Here is a 22,159-nt window from a genome sequence, read left to right as displayed (position 1 = left end):
TTATTTGACAGAGAGAGAGACAGACAGACAGCACAAGCAGGGGGCGCAGCAGAGGGAGAGGGAGAGGGAGAAGCAGGCTCCCCACTGAGCAGGGAGCCCGATGCGGGGCTCGATCCCAGGACCCTGGGATCATGACCTGAGCCAAAGGCAGATGCTTAACGACTAAGCCACCCAGGCGCCCCTAAATTAAAAATCTTAAAAAAAAATAGCAAGTCCCCATATACCCATGTTATGGGTTGAAATGTATCCCCCCCAAAAAAGATATGGTGGAGTCCTAGCCCTAAGTACCTGTGGACATGACCTTATTTGGAAAGAGGGTCTTTGTAAAGGTAATGAAATTAAAATGAGGTCATTAATCCAATACGACAGGTGTCCTTATAAAAGGGGGAATTTGGACAGACACACACACCAAGAACAAACAATGTGAACACCCAGGAAACACCATGTGAGGGGCGCCTGGGTGGCTCAGTCGTTCAGCGTCTGCCTTGGGCTCAGGTCATGGTCCCAGGGTCCTGGGATGGAGCCCCGCATCGGGTCCCCTGCTCCGCGGGAAGCCTGCTTCTCCCTCTCCCACTCCCCCTGCTTGTGTTCCCTCTCTCGCTGCGTCTCTCTCTGTCAAATAAAGAAATAAAATCTTAAAAAAAATAAAAATAAAAAAGGAAACACCATGTGAAGGTGAAGGCAGAGATTGGAGTGATCCATCTACAACTCAATGAATGCCAAAGATCACCGGCAAGGCATCAGAAGCTGGGCTAGAGGCATGGACAGATTCTCCCCCACAGACTTCAGAAAGAACCAACCCTGCCCACATCCTGATCTTGGACCTCCACCATCTAGAACTGACCGGCAAGAAATTTCTGTTGTTTTGGTCCCCATTCGTGGTACTTTGTTCCAGACAAACTAATACAACCCATCGCCAAATTTCATCTCCACCCATACCCACTTCTCAGATGATTTTAAAAGCAAAATAAGGAGGAGGAGACATCCCAAATAGGAGGCCACCCAGGCCAGGGCGTCTGCTGGGATGAGGGTGGGTGCCACAGTGGGTCCCAGGATCCCCTGGGAGGATCATGCAGAAGAACTGGAAGTGTTCAGTTGTCTTACTGATGGGGAGTCAGGTTTGGACGAGACTTTCCTTCATGGAGTGTGGTCCTCTCCACATCAGGGGCCAGGCTGAGCCTTGTAACTTCCCCTGAGCCCTCACACTCACTCCAGACAGTGGCCAGATCCATGATTAGACACAATTACAGCAGGAGCACACAAATTAAACAAAGGTGCTTCCCTCTTACTCCTCCGTTCCAATCTTGAAATGCGCCCTAATCAGTTTAAATTGGGATCAAATCAACAGAGTTTGAGTTTGAGAGGGATGTGGGCTCACTTCAATTTTCTCCTGACCCTTATCTTTCCTCTCCTACTTTTTAAAAAATATTATTTATTTATTTGACTCAGAGTGAGCTCGCGAGAGAGCACAAGCAGGGCGAGCGGCAGAGGGAGAGAGAAAAACAGGCTCCCCACTGAGCCTAAGAGCACCAAACATTGTCTTTTTATTCTATGTCATATACAGAAGAGTATAGACAATATCCAAGATGTTTTATTTTATTTTTTTAAAGATTTTTTTATTTATTTATTTGAGAGAGAGCACGAGAGCAGGGTGAGTGGCACAGGGAGAAGCAGACTCCCCGCGAGCAGGGAGCCCGATGCGGGGCTCCATCCCAGGACCCCGGGATCATGACCTGAGCCGAAGGCAGACGCTTAACTGACCCTAAGCCACCCAGGCGCCCCTAAATAAATAAAATCTTTAAAAAAAAAAAAGATTCTCTCTTCCTCTCCCTCTGCCCCTCACCCCCCAACACACACACATCGTGTGCTCTCTCTAAAAAAAAGAAAAGAAAAAGAAAAAGAGATTGTGGCAACTATAGCAGCTGGGAATCAAGGAGAATTCCAAAAGAGAGATCCAGACAGGAGGAGCCCCCAAATCTGTGTAAATATTTTGTCCAAATCTCTGACCACTGAACTACACAGGCATGGGGCAGATGCCAAGCAGCCCAGCGAAGGCTCAAAGAAGCCGAAATGAAATTTGAGCTGCTTTTCACTGCAAAGAAGACAAACTTTGCAAGAGTTCAGCCAAGTTAACTGTCTGCCAAAACAGACAAATCAATACTCTCTGGAACATAAACAGAATCCAAACTCCATATAATGGATCATTTACAATAACCAGAACACAATCCAAATTACTCCGCATACAAAGGAAACAAGAAAATAGGACTGAGAGGGGAAAAAAAATCAATGGAAACGGACCCCCCCAAAGAACCCAAATGTTGTAATGAGTGAAGATATCTAAAGTAGCTTTAGTGACCACACCTCCAGCAGCTCCAAGGTCTCCCCGTGTCGCCCGTTTTGGACCTCCGTCCCCATCTCGGCTCAAAACGGACCCCAACTGCTCGTGTTCCAACCCGTGGCTCTTGCATCTGCACCAGCTCCTGCAAAGGCCAAGAGATGCAGCCCAGGGCACCTCTGGCCGTCACCCCCGGGGGGGAGCAGGAGGAGGTGTGCTTCTTGCTGGAGAACCGGCAGGCACTCTGCATTTGCTCCTCCCCCAGACTCCCTGCGGACCTTCCTGGCAACCAGGGGCTATGACGCATCCAAGCCCGGCAGGTGGTTGCACATTCTGTTTTTTTGTTTTTGGATTTTTTTTTTTAAGATTTTATTTATTTATTTGAGAGAGAGAGAGAGAGAAGCGAGAGGGAGAGAGAAGGAGAAGCAGACTCCTGCTGAGCAGAGAGCGTGAAGCGGGACTCCATCCCAGGACCCTGGGATCATGACCTGATCCAAAGGCAGACACTTGACTGACGGAGTCACCCAGGGGCCCCGGTGGTTGCACCACTTTGAATATCACTCCAGAAGGGTGCGCTTAGGAGAAGAGTTGGCTCCACTGGGTCAAGATCTGTTGGTTGGGGTGAACTCTATTTTGTGACTTTTAAGGTCTAAGTGAAATTAAATGAAAACCCACTGAAAGGAGAAGCTGTGGATATTCGCAGGAAGGGCTTGGCTATTTGCTTTTTGTTGGTGGTGGTTTGACTTTCGTTTGTTTAAAAGAAATAGTCATCTCCCTCTCCGTTATCAGTCACCTTCAGGCTCTAAGGGAACAGATCAGGCCCTGTCCTGGGGGCACGAAGGAGAGGGGAGGAGGGAACACTGTGACCTGGCAAAGAGTAGTTAGGCCGCCGTGGCCCAGCTCACCAGCCCCTCCGTCATCGCAGGCTGGGCCATCCCTGGTCACTGCTTCAGTTAGCTCTGGCTGCACCCTGTCCCCTAACTCACCCGCAGCATTCCCCAGATCTGTGCCCAAACCAAAAGACGGTCTGCTCAGTCTTGAAGTCTCAGGAGTGCACTCCCGCTCACTTGCCCACTGTGCAGGGTGTTTGCTCAGAGCCCAGTCCAGTCTGGGGGTGCGAGGGGGACTGTCCTGTGGCGGGGCCAATGCAGGTCACACTTTGTCAGGGCCTCTGTGACCAGGTGTGCCTGTGTGTGGAGTAGTGACCTCTCTGCGTGATTGCCGCGGGGAAGATCAGAGCTGCAACGGGGCTGTAGGGGGAGTGGGTGGCAGTAGGCGGGGAGGTGGGGCAGGGCAAGGGATTTCTCTTGTCTTCCCGGGATGAGGAATGTCCAGCCCAGGGGGTCAATGGAATGGAACGGAAGTCCCTGGAACGGCAGGGAAAGGCCTCAGTGGAATGAGAAAGGAGGTGGGGGTGACCTAGGTGAGCCTGAGGGACGGGGAGGAGGGTGTAGACCCCGGCCGACTGGGCTGAGGGAAGCTGAGGTCTGATGCGCTAGAGGCCCCCACCTAGAGGTCTGACTGGAGCTTGGTGCCAGGTCTAAATGCTGCATCGTCCATGAAGAAGAGGTGGAAGTGGGTCCCCAAAGCAGAGGAGGAAAGAGCTCCTTGGAAGGGGTCATGTCCCATTGCTTCTGTCACCCCACAATCTGTCACCCCCTGTCTAACTTGTCAAGGAAGCCAAAGCATTTCTGGAACTAAAGGACACCACTGTGCATGTACGATCATAGAAATGGTCTCCTCACCCCTAGCTCAAAGCCCCCCCCAGACCCCCACAACTCAGATAAGGCCCCCATTCCTTATTCCCACACTCAGCCCCCCTGCTCCCCCTTCCCCACAGTTTCCAGCCACCAACAATGTTCCCTGCGTTGTGGCACACCCCTGCCTGCCCCCGCTTCAGGGCCTGGGTCTCCTCTCACCCCCGAGGGAGAATTCACGGGGCATCTCTCTCTCCAGCCCCCCACCTGCTGGATTATGCTTCACCATTTAGGGGCTTTGCTGGACTGTGACCTCTGAGGGGTCACTCCTAGGCCTTCTAATTAGCAAATGGTGGTGAATAAACAGGAAGCACTTTGCCTTATTTGTCCTAGACTTGCCACTTACTCGGAGGATGCAGTTTAGTGCCTTTATTATAGGATTTAGTACCCCAAACATTCCCTTTGTGCCTCGGGGTTCTTGATCCTTTCCAGGCTCAATGTTATTGTCCATAATCCTTCCTCACCTGGGGGTTCCCCATGTCCCCAATTTACACATTCATTCACTTGTGCAACAAGTATTAAGGCTGGTTCGTGGCAGGCACTACTGATGATCCAGGACACAGCCAGAACATGGGGGACACAGCCAGGCCTTCCAGGCAAACATTTAACCACTAAAGAGTCACCCCACCTTTAGTCCAATGGTGCGAGCCAGGGAGGACCCAAGTGGTGGCGCGCTGGCTGTGGGGGCTCCCTGGGCCTTGGCCAGCTCCTGGTCCAACATGGGAACGGGGCCTGGGCCCCGTCCCCCACGTGTCAAGCAGAGACTTCACTCCCCTGGATACCATCCCAGGTGCGGTCCAAAATTTTGGAGGTGGTTTGGCCACGGCCCAGTGCGCCCCAGCCGCCGGGTGGGTGTCTCTGGGAGCTCAGGGCCCCTCCCGGACAGAGCTGAGAGCCAGGCCACACGCCCTTGGTCAGTCAAGAAGCCTCAGGCGGGCCGGAGTGGGGACAGGCGGACGGGCGGGGCGGGGCCGGGCCGGGCCGGGCCGGGCCGGGGCGGGGCCTGGGCAGAGGGGCGGGGCCGGGCCGGGCCGGGGCCTGGGCAGAGGGGCGGGGCCGGGCCGGAGTGGCCGGCCGGCGGGGGCGGGACCTGAGGCTCCGGCGTTTATTTTACGGCCGCGACCTTACGGCGGTGATGACCGCCGGCCGACAGCAGGACGGCTGCAATGGGTGAAGACGCTGCGCCGCAGGACCCTTAGACCGCAGTGGGATGGGGGACGCCACGCGCGCCCTTCCGGCTGCCCACCCCCCTCCTTGCCCCAGACCCGGGGCGGAAGTGGGGGCGGGTCACGGCGACCCGCGGAAGGGTGGGGGCCCCAGGAGAGGGCAGCACGTGGCTTCTCAGGGTTCCGGGAGTTCCGAGTTAGAGGAGCAGGCGCGGGGGTCTGGGGGCGCACAGGTCTCCAGCCGGGCCGGGTGGGCCAGAAGGGCGAACAGGTAGTGCTGAACCAGGGAGCAGGCAGCACTGGCCAGACTAGGCCAGAGGCAGACAGCGTGGTGCGGGGCGGTCAGGACCGGGGTCCTGGGGTTGTGCCGCCTGCGTCAAATCCTCGCCCCACTTCATTCTCCCTGGGGACCTTTGGGCACAGACTGCGCCTCCCCATGCCTCGGTTTACTGGTCTGCGAAGGGAGAGTGATAATGAGAGAGAGCCAGGCCCCAGAGAGGGACCACCCCTTCTGCCCCTCGGGGAGTTTAGAATATGTTGGTTATTGCTATTACTGTTTTCTCCCCGTTTTACAGAAAAGGAAACTGGGGCTCAGGAGGTTTCAGTAAGTGTTCCAAGGTCACACAGTTGGCATGTGGCGGTCTAGCCAGTTCCACAAAGTTCTGCCATGAAACCCTCCCAGGTTTTCTTCACTCAGCGGACCCAGTCTATCTTTCCTTCCTCTGGGTAACCCCAAACCCACCTCAGGCTCTCTCCCTGTAATCACCTGGGGGCAGTGCAGGAATCGGAGCCCCCTGGGCTTCGCTATTGCCCTGAACACATTGGGGCACAGATGAGGGGCTCAGAAAGTGCCTGCTTCATGATTGAATGGGTGGCTGTCTTCCAGGTCTGCTCTCAGAGCTGAAGCTGGCTGTGCCCTGGGGCCACATCGCTGCCAAAGCCTGGGGCTCCCAGCAGGCCCGCCCGGTTCTTTGCCTGCATGGCTGGCTGGACAATGCCAACTCCTTTGACAGACTCATCCCTCTTCTTCCGAAAGGTGGGGCTGAAGGGAAGCCAAGGGGCAACGTGACATAGACTGCAGGAGAATGAGGGGCGGGGGAGACAGCTGTCCTAGACGCCTTCTCCCCCTGTCTCTTGTCTCAGACTTTCATTATGTTGCCGTGGATTTCGGGGGACATGGGCTCTCGTCCCATTACAGCCCCGGTGTCCCGTATTACCAGGAAAACTTTGTGAGTGACATCCGGAGAGTTGTAGCAGGTAAGAGGCAGCGTGTGTGTGTGTGTGTGGAGGGGTGCAGTGGGACATCCCCTCTCATCATTGGAGTGGGGTGTGGTAGCCAGGAAACAATACTGGCCTAGGAATGACCTGGGTCACCCAGGAATTCATGGGCGACTTTGGGAAAGGTGGCAAGAAGAGCTCATCCTTCTGGGGGTTCCACCCCTTGTAAGGAAGCTGGAACCCCTCTAAGCTAGTCTCCTGAGTGGGGGCACCCCAGAGGCTGGGGAAGGATGTCCTGAGCACAGGGACTGCAGGACAGAGGGTGAGGGGGGCCTGGGCCCATCCAGACCTGGCTCCGTGTGTTTTCAGCCTTGAAGTGGAAGCGTTTCTCCATCATGGGCCATAGTTTCGGTGAGTACAGTTTACACTCTGGCAGGCAGGGGGCTGACTGGGCTGAGGGGCTGTGAGGGAGGGAGAGGAAGTGGTACCCAGGTACCCTGCACTTCTGGGCAATGCAAAGAGAGATGAGGGGGTCTGTGGGCACTGGGCCCTTTGGCTTGAGGCACCTCCCCCAAGGGACATGGGGCCCCAGAAGTGGCTGTCTTCCAATCTGACAAGAGAAATGTGACCTTTCGAGTGGCTAGGTCTGATGAAGTGGTCATATGGCCCCCAGGGAGGGAACCCCAAGTTTGACAGGGCATAAAGAGCCCTGCCTCCTGGTGGGAGAGAGCCAGGCCCCTTAGCCTGGGGTGGGGCAGCCCCTGGGAGGAAGATGTAGTAGGATTTTGAGAGCTGGGGAATACCAGCCCACGACTCTTTCCATCCTGCAGGTGGTATGGTGGGCGGAATGGTGAGTGGATGCTTTGCAGTGATCACCTCTGGCCGTGTTGGGCGTTCCTGTAGGTGGGGCAGGAAGTGGTGAGGGGGCAGGGGGAGAAGAAGTTTCCAGAAAAGGGAGTGCCTCCTCATATCACAAATTTGAACCCAGTATTTAATGGCCTAGTTTCAGTCTGCTTTATAGATGGCAGTAATAATCATTACTGCGGGGAGGTTGGTGAAACTGGAGATTCCTGATGGAGTTCAGAGTTCCACATTCCCCATCCCCAGAGAACCCTGGAATCCAGCCAGCCACCAGGGTGTAAACCTTAGTCTGGGTGTGGACCTCCAGGGGCTGTGGCGGGGGAGAGGAGGCTGCCCTGGAGGGAACGAAGAGCCTTGTTCTGGCCCCTTGGAAACACCAGTGTCCCCAGGGAAAAGCTTGAGTCCCTTTTTCTTCTTCCTCTCCTACTCATGCTTCCCTTTTTGGGTCACATCGTAGTTTTCCAGTATCTACCCCGAGATGGTGGATAAACTTATCTTGCTGGACACATTGCCATTTGCCCTGGATGCTAAAGTAAGAATGAGGGCTTTCATGCATGCTATCATGGGGGAGACCCAGGCCCTGGGTAGTGTCCTGAGCCCTGCCTCTTTTGGCAGGGAGGTGGGAGGAGGTGGCAGAGGGTAGACAAGGGGGGATCAGGGGACCCCCAGAGAGGACAGGGTTATGCAACCTGTACCCCTAGGAGTGGGCAGAGAAAACAGGTGCAGAAGCCTTTGTCATCCTTGGAAACCCTGTATGTGGTCTGGGATCTACAGAATGCCAAGTCTTTTGCGAAGCGGTAGGGGGTGGGAGAGGGTAGGAACAGTGGATTGAGGAAGCTCTGGGGGCACACAGTGTGATGAGCCCCCCCCCCCACAGTCATGTTCAGTTTTTGCACACGTTGCACAACAGCGCACAGCAGCTCTGAGTGCGGACCAATGGGGACATGCCGATCCCTTCCGCCACCACCACTGGTGACGACAAACAGTGCTATCCCTGCCTCTGAGTCCTGGCTTCTGCCACGGATCTGCGGGGTGACCCTGGGCAAGACACTTGGCCTATCTGGGCCTCACCTGTAAAATGAGGAGGTTGGCCTGGGTGACCTTGGAGTTGCCTGCCCGCTGTCACATTCTGTCACTCTGTCCCCAGGAGCTCAGCCTCTCAGTTGTGACACAGCTGAGTTTCTTATCTGTGAAATGGCCACAAATGCCAAAAGGGCACGAACGATGCTGTCCTTTTCTCGCCACATGCCCAATCCTAGCACATAGTAAGTGCTCAGTAAGTGTTGGCTTCATAAATGGAGAGCTCATGGGTGGATGTGAGGATCCGGTGAGACTCTGGGCTTCTCTCCCTTCTTTATCTGTTTCACCCACTGAGTTACCTGACGCGGTGCCCCAGGATCTCCGTCCAGAGCAGCTGAGTATCTGGTCCTCCCTGTCCCCCGTTGTGGGATGGGAGTGTCCCTTTCCAGGTGGGGGCCTGCGGACAGGGCTGGGCTGTTGTCAGAGTGAGCTGGGCCAGAAATAGGTGCACTCGAAGCGGGGCCAGAAGCCCCTGAGCTGCACCCCCTCTGCAGTCTCCTCTCCACCATCTGGAGAGATAGCATTCAATACATCAGCTGAAATTGCCAACCCTGGATGGTCCATGATTTACGGACCTAATATTGAACCTTTGCAGCACACTGGCCGTTGGCAGATTTCCTTTCCCCTCCCATCATCCATCCTGACCCCTCCAGCCGGCCAGACCGCAGGCGGGGCGGGCTGGGCTCTCACTGAGGCAAACAACGTGTGCTCTGATCACAGAGCTAACCAGCAGGGGCTGATCCTGTGCCACCCTTCACTGGGTCAGAGTGAATCCCAGCTGAGGGGCTGCTGAGGCCCGGGGGGGGGGGGAGCTGAGCCCCTCTGTCTGCAGCCCGGAGTCCCGCCCACCCAGCAGAACCCACACATCCCCAGGGAGTAGAGGAAGTGCTGACCTACAAGCGGGGAGCCATAGAGCACATGCTGCAGACAGAGGCCTCCCAGAAACCCCGGCAGGTGGTCAGCCCAGAGGAGATGCTGCAGAGGTGAGTGCAGTCGGGTGAGATGGGGCTGGTGGGGAGGCCCGGAGGGAGGGATGGGACATCTCCGGGCGCAGAGGAAGCGTCGGTCTCCTACGCACAAGTCACAAGTCACACGGAGCCTGTTTCTCTCTGTGCTCACCCTAGGTATCAGGCTTCCTGGCTCTCCAGACACCCCAGCTGGGACTTACCTGCCTCGGGTCCTCCCTGCTCTATAGCCATGCCCTTCATTTCCCAAGAGCGCTTTCCACCGGCTCTCTACCCCTCCCTATAATTGTGCACACACGCACATGCGTGCGCACACACACACAGTCTTTCCTTCCACACCTCTCTGTGGCTCCTTCCACCTAGACCTCTCTGCAGGCACCTGGCTAACTTGCCCACTCCCCCTGGGAGCCTGCCCTGCCTCCCCTCTGTGAGCAGTTCCTCCTAGCCCTACAGGAAATCGAAGGTCTGTGGGTGGTGACCGTAGGCTGGTTGCCTTTGAATCTCCAGCACCTGGAAGTGCCCCTGGTGGTCAGGGACCTAGACGTATTTGTTATCTAAGGGAGTGAAAATACGCACACACACACACGCGCGCACACTGCTGATGGGACCATCCCATTAACACGTGCTTGTGTCCTTTGTGGGGGGGGCCCTCCGTTTCTCTCCATGTGGCCTCCCCTGCCCCAAGACATCCAGCGTCCCTCTGTCCTCCCCAGGTTCCTGAAGAACAACAGCCATGTGAGTGAGGAGTGCGCACGGCTCCTCCTCCAGCGGGGAACCACCCAGGTGGCCTCAGGTAGGGACTCGCCGTCTCAGGCTGTTGCTGATCGGCGCTGTTCTTGTTGAGGACTGGTAACCGCTAAGTCTCACAGCTGCTTGCTCTGGACCAGGCAGGGCACCGAGTGCTCAGCAAACAGTGTCTCGTGTCATCCCGCCCCCGGCTGCCCTATACTCACCCCGTGCAGAGCAGGAGAAACTGAGGCTCCAAGAGGCCAAGTGACGCGTGCCGGTCAGACCGCTACTGCGCGTCCCAGACAGGCCTGTGGGGAGCCGTCAGCTGTCTTGGGGCTGAATGTTGGGGAAGGTCACAGCCGTGCTCTGCTGACCCTGTGTGGTGGGCGCTGGTGTCCCCAGCTAGGGTTTGAGGACGTGCTGCGGGGCAGGGTGATTTGAAAGGGGTTTTTCAAAATGGAGAAGTAGAGGGGCGCCTGGTGGCTCAGATGGTTGGGCGGCTGCCTTCGGCTCAGGTCATGATCCCGGGGTCCTGGGATCGAGCCCCGCATCGGGCTTCCCCCACGCAGCAGGGAGTCTGCTCCTCCCTCTCCCTCTGCTGCTCCCCCTCCTTCTGCTCTCTCTCTCTGTCAAATAAATAAAATCTTAAAAAAAAAAACAAACCAAAATGGAGAAGTAGAGTAGGTGGCCCCTTGGTTTCAGGGCAGCCTCGGGCCTGTGTTTTCTGCACTTTGTTTCCCGATATACCCATTCAGGGAAACTTTACCAAGGTCCCGCTCAGTGCCAGCCCCTCTCCTGGCGGGCCCGTACCTCGGGCTGGCACCGCTCCAGACGGCGCCCTCCACAAGTGCCCTCCCTGGAACTGACTGCCCCCCAGTTCAGGCATGTCCATTCTAGGAGGAGCAACAAATGATAGACCTGTGACCAGACAAACAAGAGACATGTTATTCTAAGTGCAATAAAAGAAATGTACAGGGTATTCTGGAAGAAACCCCAGAGAGGGGCTCCTGGAGGCGGCTCCCAGGAGTAGAAGCCCAAGGGAGACAAGCGTGGTAAGATGGACCAGGCACTACATTGGGCCCAAAGCCCTGGGCTCATTCCTGACCGTGCTAGCTCAGAGATCTTAAGTCCCTCCTCCCCCCTATTTCTCTCAGGTCATAAATAACATCTTAGGATCTCTGTGCCCACGGTCTGAGAGGATCAAGCAAGGAGGTGAATACGACTTCAGTTTATGAAGTGCCAGAGGAGGCAGGGGTCAGAACCCCACGGGCTTGCCAGATTTGAGCAAGTGGTGGAATTAATTGGGCTGCTGGGAGTCAGGCAGCAGGGAGCCGTGGGGCCTGCGGTACCGGGGATAGGACAGCCCAGCCGGTGGTTCTCGCTGGGAACTCTGGGCCTCGTATGGCCCGAATTTCCAATTGCTCCCAAGAAGCCAAAGATCTACTGTGTGGTATTGTTTTTTCCAGAAGTTGCCAACACACCACGAGGTCAGATGGAAATATGCTTAAGGGACGTTTTGGCCTCAGGCCTCAAGTCAGTCTGTGACTTGTTGTGAGGGACTGTCTCTTATCATCTCTGAACCTTGGCAAATCCACCACGGAGAGGGGAGGTCGAGGCAGAGGGCCATGGGCCTGGGCTTCCCAATGTGCCCACACAGATGGCCCGCCCAGAGGGGTCCCGGCGCAGAAGTAGGCTAATCTGGAATAAGACATGTTCCCAGCCAGGCGGGGGAAGCCGATTAGGCCAGGCCTGGGTCACATGAAGGGGTGAGCATAGACACTGAACCAGTTGTCAGGGAGGGGTGAGGAGAGAAGGGAGGGGAGTGGACAGGCAGCTGGGTCACTATGTCAGGCCCTGCCCCCGTGCAGCAGTCGTGGCCCTTTGGGGCTGGAGCTTAACCTAGAACAAGGCCAAGCAGGTTCCCAGCCCCCACCGGGTGGTGTGACACTGGGAGAGTCGGTGTTCCAGGCTGCTCGTGGGTGCTTGTCCCCAGGCCCCAGAGCCCCTGACAGTCCCCATTCCACTCTGGAGCAGCAGAGAGCAGGGACGGCGCCATCAGGCCAACCCGATCCTATAACCGAACCCAAGGTCATCTGCCCGACGCACAGCAGAACCACTCACTCAGACATCGAGTGTGCAACAGGTGGTGAAGGCGAAGGTCGTGAAGGTGGCTGGCCCCCGAGTGAGGCCTGGCAGAGTGCAGTCCTGGAACCATCTGGAAGGGGGACGGGCTGGAGTCAGGAGTTGGGTTTGGAGGTGAGATGGGAACGAAAGCAGGGCCCCTGGGCATGGAAAACGCCTTGGTGTCTATAAGGGGGAAGGTGTTGCTCTGCTCTCCGGCCGAGCGTACACTGAGTGGCGGCCGTTTCCCACAGTGGCCGGTCCTCCCCCAGCAGCTGGGCATCCCCCGCGGTTCGCCTGACTCTGTTCTGACACCATCTACCCACAGGCTTAGGGCCCAGTCCCACAAAGCTGTCCCCACTTCAGATGCCCCACCGAAGATGAAATTGTCACCTGTGTTTTCAACCCAGTGGCTATAAATCCGGGGTTCCTTCAGACCACTCCTCAGGCTCAATAACTTGCTAGAATGCCTTCTAGAACTCAGGAAAAGAGTTTCCTTCCTAGGTCACCAGTTTGTTAGAAAGGATACAACTGAGGGACAGCCAGATGGAAGAGATGCATAAGGCAACGTATGGGAGGGAGGGGTGCGGAGCTCCCGTGCCCTCCCTGGGTGCCCCACCCTCCCAGCACCGCTCTGTTCATCAGTGGGGGAGCTCCCCAAACCTAGTTCAGGGATTTTTCAGGGTGGCTTCACCATGTGGACACGATCGATCATAACTCAATCTCCAGTCCCTCTCCCCTTCCCAGAGGATGAGGAGATAAAGCTGAAAGTTCCAGGCTTCTAGCCACAGCTCGGTTTTTTTGGGGACCCCCCATCCTGCAGTTGTCTGGTGGCCCACCAAGAGTCACCTCATTGGGACAAAAGATGCTCCTATCACCTAGGAAATTCCAAGGGATTGAGGAGCTCTGTGTCAGCACCTGGGCTCAAAGACCAACTATTGGAACAAAAGATGCTCCTAGCACCTTTATTACTTAGGAGATTACACAGGCTTTAGGAGCTCTGGCCAGTCTGAAATAAAATACGTATTTCTTACGTCACAATATCAGTCTCTAATTGTCAGCTGTGGCAGGAGATGGGGGGTGTCTAGGATTCTGATACCATCTCCTGCATTCAAAGGTATTTTCTTAAGAATCATAAGTTTCATGCAACTTTTCAGGGATTCTGAAAGTCTTGGAGAAGGTGGCGCTCACAAGTTGCAGGCCAGGCCAGCCCGAGGGGCCCCAGCCGAGCTGGTGCAGATGCCACTCCTGGCAAGCCGAGCCCAGTCTCTCCTCCTTCCAGGGCTGACCCTGGCCTCATCCCTCTCAATTCCTTCCGGGTGAAACAGGTTGTTGACGGAATTGAGAGAAGTCAGTGCACAGCCCCTTGGAGAAACTACTGGCCCTTGGTGTGGGATCTGCATCTAAACCCCTTCCAGAAATGCGAAGGCCACTTGCTCTTGGAATCTGATCACGGGACTCCTCGACGGGATATCTGTGCTGGCCTGCTGGTCTGAGAAGCACATTTCCGGCCCTCACAAAGCTCACTGTCACGGGGAGGCTGGCAGGAAAGCAGCCAGGCTGTGGGCCTGCCGGGCCGGCCAGGATGTGAACGGTGGAAGCGAGCCTTGGAAGAGAGGAGGATGTGGCCAAAGGGGAGAGAAGCCAGAGCCCAGGGCGGAGAGAATAGCTCAATAGGGATCCCCAGGTACCTGGGGGTCACCCTACCCCTACGATAACCCCCTTTTAAAGTTTTTTCACATCATCTGAGTAGCTGGAGCCCAGGGCTGGAGGAAGGAGGAGGGCAGAGAACCCAGGGTGGGGGCCTGTGCAGGGAGGTCATGGCCAGAGCGAAGGTGACCCAGAGGCCTCAACCGTAGTTTCCTTAGGCCGAGATGATCTACTAGTGCAGCGACCAGAAAATCTTCCTATTACATTCCTATTAAATTCCTAAGAATTTAGAATCACAAATGCCTGACTGAGAACCTCTATCAACAATTAATCATCTATATTTATCATCTAAAAGTTCCATAATCTCTAATTAGAAGGGAAAACAATAATTCTGGCAAACAACTTTTTTTTTTTTTTAAAGATTTTATTTATTTATTTGACAGAAAGAGACAATGAGGGAGCACAAGCAGGGGGAGGGTCAGAGGGAGAAGCAGGCTCCCCGCCAAGCGGGGAGCCCGATGCGGGGCTCCATCCCAGGACCCTGGGACCATGACCTGAGCCGAAGGCAGACGCCTAACGACTGAGCCACCCAGGCATCCCTTAATACTACTTTTCTTAACAGGTGCCACCTGACATGGTTTAAGACCCACAATCCTGTAAAAAGCTGTGTGAGTTCACTGGGTCTTACCTCTTTGCCATCCTGTCGCTCAGCTCATGCCCAGGGTAACCCCCTTCTAAAGCATGGGTTCACATCCTTCCAGTGTTTTCTTAGGTGAATATGAACGCATGGAATGTATGCTCTTCTTTCCCTGTCCTACAAACCCTGGAGCGCCCCTTCCGCAGCCTCCCGGCTCCCCGCTGCTCCCATTTACCGTAGGTCCTGGAAAATTGCGCGGCATCTTTTGTACAGATGCAGAATGTTCCCTGCGTAACCGCGGAAGCTAATCTAACCTGTTCCCTACAGGGAGACACTGGGTGTTTCCAGTCTCTGCTGTTACATGCGAGGCTACACCCACAGCCGTGCATCCCGAGGGGCAGGGAGCCCGATGTGGGGCTCGATCCCAGGACCCTGGGATCATGACCTGAGCTGAAGGCAGCCGCTTAACCGACTGAGCCACCCAGGCGCCCCTCAGTGTGGTTTTCATTTGCATTTTCTTTTTATGGTAATGATGAATATCTCTCATATTTAGTCTTCTGGAAACTGTACCTCTGCTTACCCTCCGGTGCATCGTTCTGGTGGTCTTTCGTCAATTTCTCGAGCTCTTCATATGTTGGGGAGATTGAGTTGCAAAGACGTCTTCCCAGATTGCCTTTTTTTACTTTGCTTAGACGGTTTTTTTTCTTGCAATGCAGACTTTTCTTCATGTAATTAATAGAGCTCTCTTTTCCAGCCTCTGCGTTTTGAGTCGTAGCTAAAAGCTTACGTTTGATTCGAAAACTGTTTGGGGTTGAGAATTTTCATTTAAGTATTTGCGACTTCGGATATTTAGCTTGTGTGCAGGTGGAGGTTTGGATCTGATTTGATCTTTTTCCAGACGGCTCCTCCATTGCTTGACACCATTTTGTAAAAGCGTCTTTGCCCTCAGTGACCTAAGAGGCGGCCACACCATGCCCTGACTGCCCGTCAGCATCGGGGTCTGTCTTTGGACCTTCGATCTTTCCGTGGGTCTGGCCGTCTGTCCCTGACCAGCACGACACGGCTCGGCTTACTGTGTTTTCATATCTGTAGGACAGTCTCCTTTTATGGCCCTTTTTCAGAGCTTTCCTGCTATTCTTGCTCAAAATTTTGTTGGCATATCACATATGTACATTTAACTAGTACTAGTAATACTAGTGATACCAGACCTACTCCTGTACCCCTCCCCACACCAGCTAGGACACTAGAACAGCACCCATTCCTTTGAACCCTGTGTGTCCCCCTTTCTGCCACCCGGAGGCAAACATCTACTTATCCATTCAAGCAATTTTTTGAACTGTGCGGCAGGCCCCATTTTCAGTCCTGGGGAGCCCAGGTAGGGTTGAGACACCAAGCTGTTGTCCTCCGGGAAACTGCATTCTAGTGGAGGAGAGGTGCATGCGGGTGGAATGCTTTTAGGAAGTGCTGAGTGATAAGGAGAGCCCTCCAGGAGGGGTGGGGTGGGAGAGGTCCCCGTGAGATGGCTGTGACTCTACTTACTTACTTATTTGGTTGTGACTTGAAATGGGAGGCCTGAGAGCCTGGCCGGTAAGGCCATGTGGAGCAGAGACTTGTGGGAAGGAGGAGGCTGCCCTGCTTCTCTTTGGTGTCACATTTGTGGGATTTACCCAGTGGCTTCAATCCACGGTTTCCTAAGTAGAGAGGGTCCCCTAACAACCCCCCCACCCCAGCAGCTCACTTCTCAGGTGGCCTCCCGGATCTGTGTTTCTGTTTCTAAAGGGGACATTGCCCAAGCATGGAATTGCTGGGAATCTGTCCTCGCCAGGTGAGGTCCAGCTTGTCCACCATCAGGACTGTGGCAGAGAACCATGGTTCAGCCCACGGGTGGGACCACGGGCCTCCCGGCCCCACCAGCCGCCTTCTCTCTTCGACACATGATGGCATGGATTCTTCTTAGCTGTTGGGTGCTTCCTGGGGTCTGAGATCACATGACCATCCTAAGGTTCTCAGAGATGATGGCCACTGTGCCAGATAGGGTAACCATCCACCACTGTCCTTCTGCGCTGTTCTGTGGGGTGGCCGAGGAGAGGCGTCCGCGTGGGCCGTGCCGGTCCGTGGCCGGGTGGCAGCGGCCAAGCTCTGAGGACACCAGTCCAGGCTGAAGAAGGGCACCCTGGCCGGAAGGGCCCTGGGTCCCCAGGGAAGCCCTGTGGGTTCCCTCACCCTGACAGGCAGCACTGAGGCCCCGTCTTTGTGCTTCCATTCCAGGTCTAATAATGAATAGAGACCGGAGGTTGGCTTTGGTGAGTGTTGCTCTCTTTTTCTTTTGTTATTATGGTACATTATACATAGCAGAATTGCTGGATTGCACAACAGTCCTGTGTTGAACCTTTTGAGAAACTGCCAGGCTGTTGGCACGGCGGCAGCATCGTCACTCCCAGCAACGCACGAGGGTTCCCATTTCTGCACCTCTTCACCCGCATTTGTGCTTTTCTATTAAATTTTAGCCATCCTCGTGGGCGTGGGGTGGTGTACAGCCTCTTTTGAATCATGGGTCTCCTTAGGGCAAGGGCTGAGGGCAAGAGAGAGGACCCCCCTGCCGTGCAGATTCCTGAGGTCCAGATGTCTCCCCAGCAGGCCTGGCAGGAGTGGGGGCTGCGCTGGGGTCTGCCCTGCACCTGGGGCGGAACGCCAGCAGGGGGTGCTCACAGCGCAGCGGCTGCCCCTCGTTCTTCCACGTACTGCACACGTGGGTAATCCTCACTGCAGGCCTGGAGGAGGGAACTGTTGTCACCCACATTTCACAGGCAGGGAAACTAAGTCAGCCGTACGACTTGCCCACAGTCAAGCAGCACCATCGGTGGGGGCTTCCCACCCATGAACAACTGAAAAAACAAACCATTACTGACACACAGGTGCCCACAGAGCAGAAGGGGGACACCAGGGCTCACTGTCGAGGGCAGACTTGCAGCCCCATCTGTGTGTTTTCACAACTATGTAAGAAGACACCGACTCATTTTAGGGCTCTTGGGTTTTGTCGTTTGTTTAGGTTTTCACAGAAATGGCTGCAAATGCTTAACTTAATGGATTAACTGCGTGGGGGTGCTGCGTGGGAGTGCAGGGAAGTCCTGCTGGCGGCGGGGGGGTGGGTGTGGTCAGAGGAGTCGGTTAGTGAACAGCTAGGAGGTACCAGCCCCTATGCCCATCTCTGTGGGGTTGCCATGACGACTAGCAAGGTCCCTCTGTCATGTGCCCTAGCACAGTGCTATCACATTAGGGGCTCTCAGATGGTGCACTTAATGAGATTGTTCAAGAGGGTAAAATGCTTTGCACATGTGAGATGCTGTCATTAGAGGTGGGAAGCTCTGGCCTCAGGGAGACCCTTGAGAGCTGTTGCCCAGCCCCAGGTGGGGACATGAGGCCTGGACCAGGGCATCAGCCAAAGGGACGGGAATGTTTGAGTTTTGATTTTGATCCAGCTGGGATCTGTTCTCAAGTACGGTGTGAGGTAGGGATCCGTTTTTACTTTCTTCCCAGATGAATAGCCAGTTTGGTCCACTGCCAGTTATTGGGGGGAGGGGATCCTCCTAACCACCAAGGCTCACTCACTGTGGTCTTTCTTCTGTGTGCTGGTCCTCATGCTGGTAGCTTACCAGCCAGATCCCAACCAGTGGAGGCCCTTGTTGGAAAGCTTCCCTCCAGAGAGAGTGATCCTGGCTGGACCCCTGGCCTGAGCCAGGTCACCCTCCAGGCAGCAGTGCAGGGCCCCAACCCTCCACTGCCCCCGAGTGCAGGTAGGGTTGGTTACTTTTGGGGGCATTTGGAAACACCCCTTCCCTTTCCGAGGTCCATACCCTGTGCAGCACACAGCTGTTCTGCAGCAGGCTGCCCAGATTTGGAGCTTATGTTTGGGACATAAACTGAATTACAAAAGATACGAATTCTAAAGTGGGTCTGTCTCTGCACTCTCCTTTTGTTGCACTGATCTTGTCACCATCTGGGCCCTACCACTCTGTTTCAATCCCTACTGCCTTCTGATTAGTTCTGATGGTTAGTAGAATCTGCATTCTCTCCTCGTGCTTCTTTTACACGTGTCCCTTGGCGTTTCTTGCATATTTTCACTTCCAAGTGAGGTTTGGAATGATCAACTTATGTTAAAAATTACAATGGGATGGGGTGCCTGGCTGGCTTAGTTGGTAGAGCATAGAACTCCTGATCTTGGGGTCGTTGAGTTCAATCCCCACATGGGGCATAGAGCTTACTTAAAAAAAGAATTATATTGAGATGACATTGAATTTATAGAATACTTTGGGAATTTAGTGACTGTTAACATTATGAACGGGTACCACCTGATAGAGGCGTGCCAGGCAATGGGTTATCCATATGGAAAAGTATGATCCTAGACCCTTGCCTCACACGATACACAAAAATTAATTCAAGATGGGTCATAGATCAAAATATGAAAGGTGAAACAGGAAAGGTTCTAAATGGCTTTATGACCTTGAAGTAGACAACATATTTTAAATAGAACACACATGTGAATCAATGAAAATGTTGATAAATAGGGCTTTATTTAAAATTTAGAATTTCTGTTCATCAAAAGACAAATTAAGAGAGTGAAGAGTCAAGCCACCGACTAAAAGAACATATTTAAATGCATAGGCCTGCTAAAGGACTCATATCCAGGATATATAAAGAGCTCCTACAAATCAATAAGATAAAGTCTAACAACCTCATTTTTAAAAGCAGGCAAAAGATTTTAACAGGCCCTTCATGAAAGAGGCTATCCAAGTGACCAATCAACACATGAAAGGTGCTCATGATCATCAGTAATTAGGGCAGTCAATGAGATATACCTCTACACCTCCACCAGAGGTGGAGAAATTGCTGTCAAAATGGAAAGGCCTGACAACACCAAGTCTTAATGGGGACAAAGACCAGAACTCTTCTACACTGCAGGAGGAAGTATAAATTGATACAACCATTTTGGGAAATTGCTTGGCAGGAACTGCTAAAGCAAAACATAGTCAAATCCTGTGAGCCCGTAATTCCACTCCTCGGTGTATGCCTAGCAAAAATGTGTGCCATGTGCACAGAAGATGTGTGCAAGGACATTCCTAGCAGCTTGGTTCATAATAGTCCCAAACTGGAACTCACCCACATGTTTTTCAACAATAGAATGCACACATTGTTCTATATTCATACACTGGAGCACCACACAGGAATGAAAAAACAAACACAACTTACAGACCAAAAGAAACCAGAAACAGAGAGCACTCCATATGATTCCATTTACCTGAAGTTCAAAAAGAGGCAAATTGATCCACGGGGCTAGCGGTCTGAATAGTGGTGTCCTCGGAGAATGCCCCAGGAGGGAGCCTGCAGGTGTTGGTGGTGGTCGAGGCTTCGAGCTGGGTTGCACAGAGCATTTATATGTGAAAGGCCATTGTCAGCTGACACATAGATCTGGGGACTTTGCCGTAAGTCACACTGGAATACAAAAGATCAGGGAATGAAAGTGGACTAGGGAAAGAAGGTTAGAGGAGAGGGGGACAGAAGCAAAGAAAAAAGAAGAGGGGCACCTGGGTGGCTCAGTCGTTAAGCGTCTGCCTTCAGCTCAGGTCATGAGCCCGGGGTCCTGGGATGGAGTCCTGCATTGGGCTCCCTGCTCGGGGAGGCTGCTTCTCCCTCTGCCTGCCACTCTGTCTCTTTCTCTGACAAATAAATAAATAAAATCTTAAAAAAGAAGAAGAAGAAGAAGAAAGAGACAGGACACACCCAGCAGCCTTTGCTCTTAAAGGCGGTCTTGGAGAAATGTCCTCGAATTGTGTGGCCTTAGAGGAAACAGCTGCAAAACCCCAGACTTATGTTTTCACATCCAGAGACATGAGCGGAGGTAACATCCTTCAGTCTCTGCCTTGGGGACCAACATATAATTGAGGTGAGGGCCTGACCGGGCCCCCAAGCCGGAGAGCCCCAGTCCTGGCCCGAGCAGCTCAGGCTGGGGGGCGGGGGCAGACGCCTGAGCCGAGTCCTGGTGCCATCTCCTGCTCACCGTTGTGTGATTTGAGCCTCTGTGATCCTCAGGAAAGCCCTGTTGCAATGTGCCGATTAACACTGGTCGGGGAACCCCTCCGCGGGCGCGAACCACCTCCCTGCTTTTCCTGAAGACGGGCGCGCTGCCAGCAGGAGCTAACATGCAGCCTGTGTGGGTCCTCAGTAGATCTTCGTTCATTGGACCTTGTGGATGATCTGGAAACGTCTGTTTCTGGAAAAGCACCCAAGGTCATTTTCGCTCAAGGAGCAGGAGATGGCCCGGAGGAGGTCAGGGCAGACCAAGGGCAAGATGCTCTCGTGGCCGTGACCCTGTGACCGAATGTGTATATGTATGTGTGTGTGTGTGTACACGTGTTTTCGTAAGAACTGTATATTTATCGCAATGGTGGAGGAGTGTTGGGCATGACTTAACAGTCCTCATGGGAGCTTTGTTGGAATTAATCCACTCTGCACACATTTATCGAGCTCCTCCTCTGTCACACCTGGAGTTCTGGGGCTCGAGCAGCACCGTCCGGTAGAAAGCGAGCCTCATGCAATTCCACATCTTGTAGTAGCCATGTTAGGAGAGTAAAAAGAAATGGAGGAAATCACATTTAATATTTTTATCTCAATGTATCCAAGATGTAACCAGTATAAAAATGTGAGGTATCTGGTATTATTTATACTAAGTCTTTGAAATCCACTGTGCAGTTTATGCCTACAGCGCATCTCGGACTGGCCCCATTTCAAGCACTCAGTAGCCACATGGGCTGATGGCTACCGTGTGGGATGGCGCAGACTTGGACCCCTTACGGGGTCATGAGACAGGGTGGCCCAGGCTCTGATGGAGGCCAGTGGGGCTGTGGGGACATCAAGGCGTCCTCATTCTGCACAGTGGCTTAAGCAGGTTACTTTCTCACGGAAATGGTCTGTTTGGCAGAGTCGGGAACCCAGGCTGGCTGGGCAGCGCTGCAGGGCGCCCTGCGGATGGGGGAAGGGAGTTTGGGACGAGGGGCCACGCCTAGTCCTAGAATCTAGGTCCAGAAGCCGCCCAGGTCACTTCCGTGCATTTAGCCGCACAACCACACCAGGATGTAAAGGGATCTGGGAAATCTCTGGCTGGGCAGCCATGAGCCCAGAAAGAGGGAGAACAGATTTAGGGGGAAAAAAAAGTCTCTGGCCCGCGGGGGTTGGAGGCCTCTGCGGAGGTGATGTGGTTGGGTCCTGGACTTGGTCCCGGAGTGGATGGCCATGGTGGTCCCGAGAGAGAGGCCTGCTGCCCTGTGGACAGAATGCACTGTGGTCTTGTCTCTGCAGCCGGAGTACAGCATGGATTTCATCAGCAGGGAGCTGTTCGTGCACTCCGCCAAGAAGCTGCAGGCCCACGTCCTGCTCCTCAAGTAAGTGTGGGCCTCACGCCCCAGAAGAGACTCGACTGCCGGGGACCCCCAGGTCTCCCTCGTGTGAGGAAGGCAGGGCCCGGAGCAGACGGGGCCGCCCCTCTCAACGGGGGTCTGCGGAGGGCACCCCCGGGCGAGGCAGGGGCTGGCCGACCTTGTAGTTGGGCGCTTGCCCTGCCAAGTCCTCCAGCCACTCCAGACCCC

At 54.3% G+C, this 22,159-nt stretch overlaps 1 protein-coding gene across 2 annotated transcripts in view; it reads left to right on the top strand.

Annotated features, from left to right (window-relative positions):
* The first annotated feature begins 5,281 nt into the window (after nt 1–5,281).
* SERHL2 (serine hydrolase like 2) overlaps nt 5,282–22,159 on the top strand; it is a 19,178-nt gene continuing 2,300 nt past the window's right edge. The window contains exons 1-10 of one of the 2 annotated variants that reach the window (XM_073882681.1): nt 5,282–5,399; nt 6,145–6,294; nt 6,402–6,515; nt 6,846–6,887; nt 7,307–7,326; nt 7,795–7,869; nt 9,291–9,400; nt 10,096–10,175; nt 16,788–16,822; nt 21,873–21,955. In XM_073882681.1, the coding sequence (XP_073738782.1) occupies nt 5,303–5,399; nt 6,145–6,294; nt 6,402–6,515; nt 6,846–6,887; nt 7,307–7,326; nt 7,795–7,869; nt 9,291–9,400; nt 10,096–10,175; nt 16,788–16,822; nt 21,873–21,955 (806 nt within the window). In that variant the 5' untranslated portion in view covers nt 5,282–5,302. The other variant, XM_073882682.1, reaches the window with a different exon arrangement.

The sequence above is a fragment of the Callorhinus ursinus genome, unplaced genomic scaffold (genome assembly GCF_003265705.2).
Source record: "Callorhinus ursinus isolate GAN/ISIS: 27379988/994484 unplaced genomic scaffold, GSC_fseal_2.0 scaffold48, whole genome shotgun sequence".
Classification (NCBI taxonomy): domain Eukaryota; kingdom Metazoa; phylum Chordata; class Mammalia; order Carnivora; family Otariidae; genus Callorhinus; species Callorhinus ursinus.
This window is presented reverse-complemented; position numbering and strand designations above follow the sequence as displayed.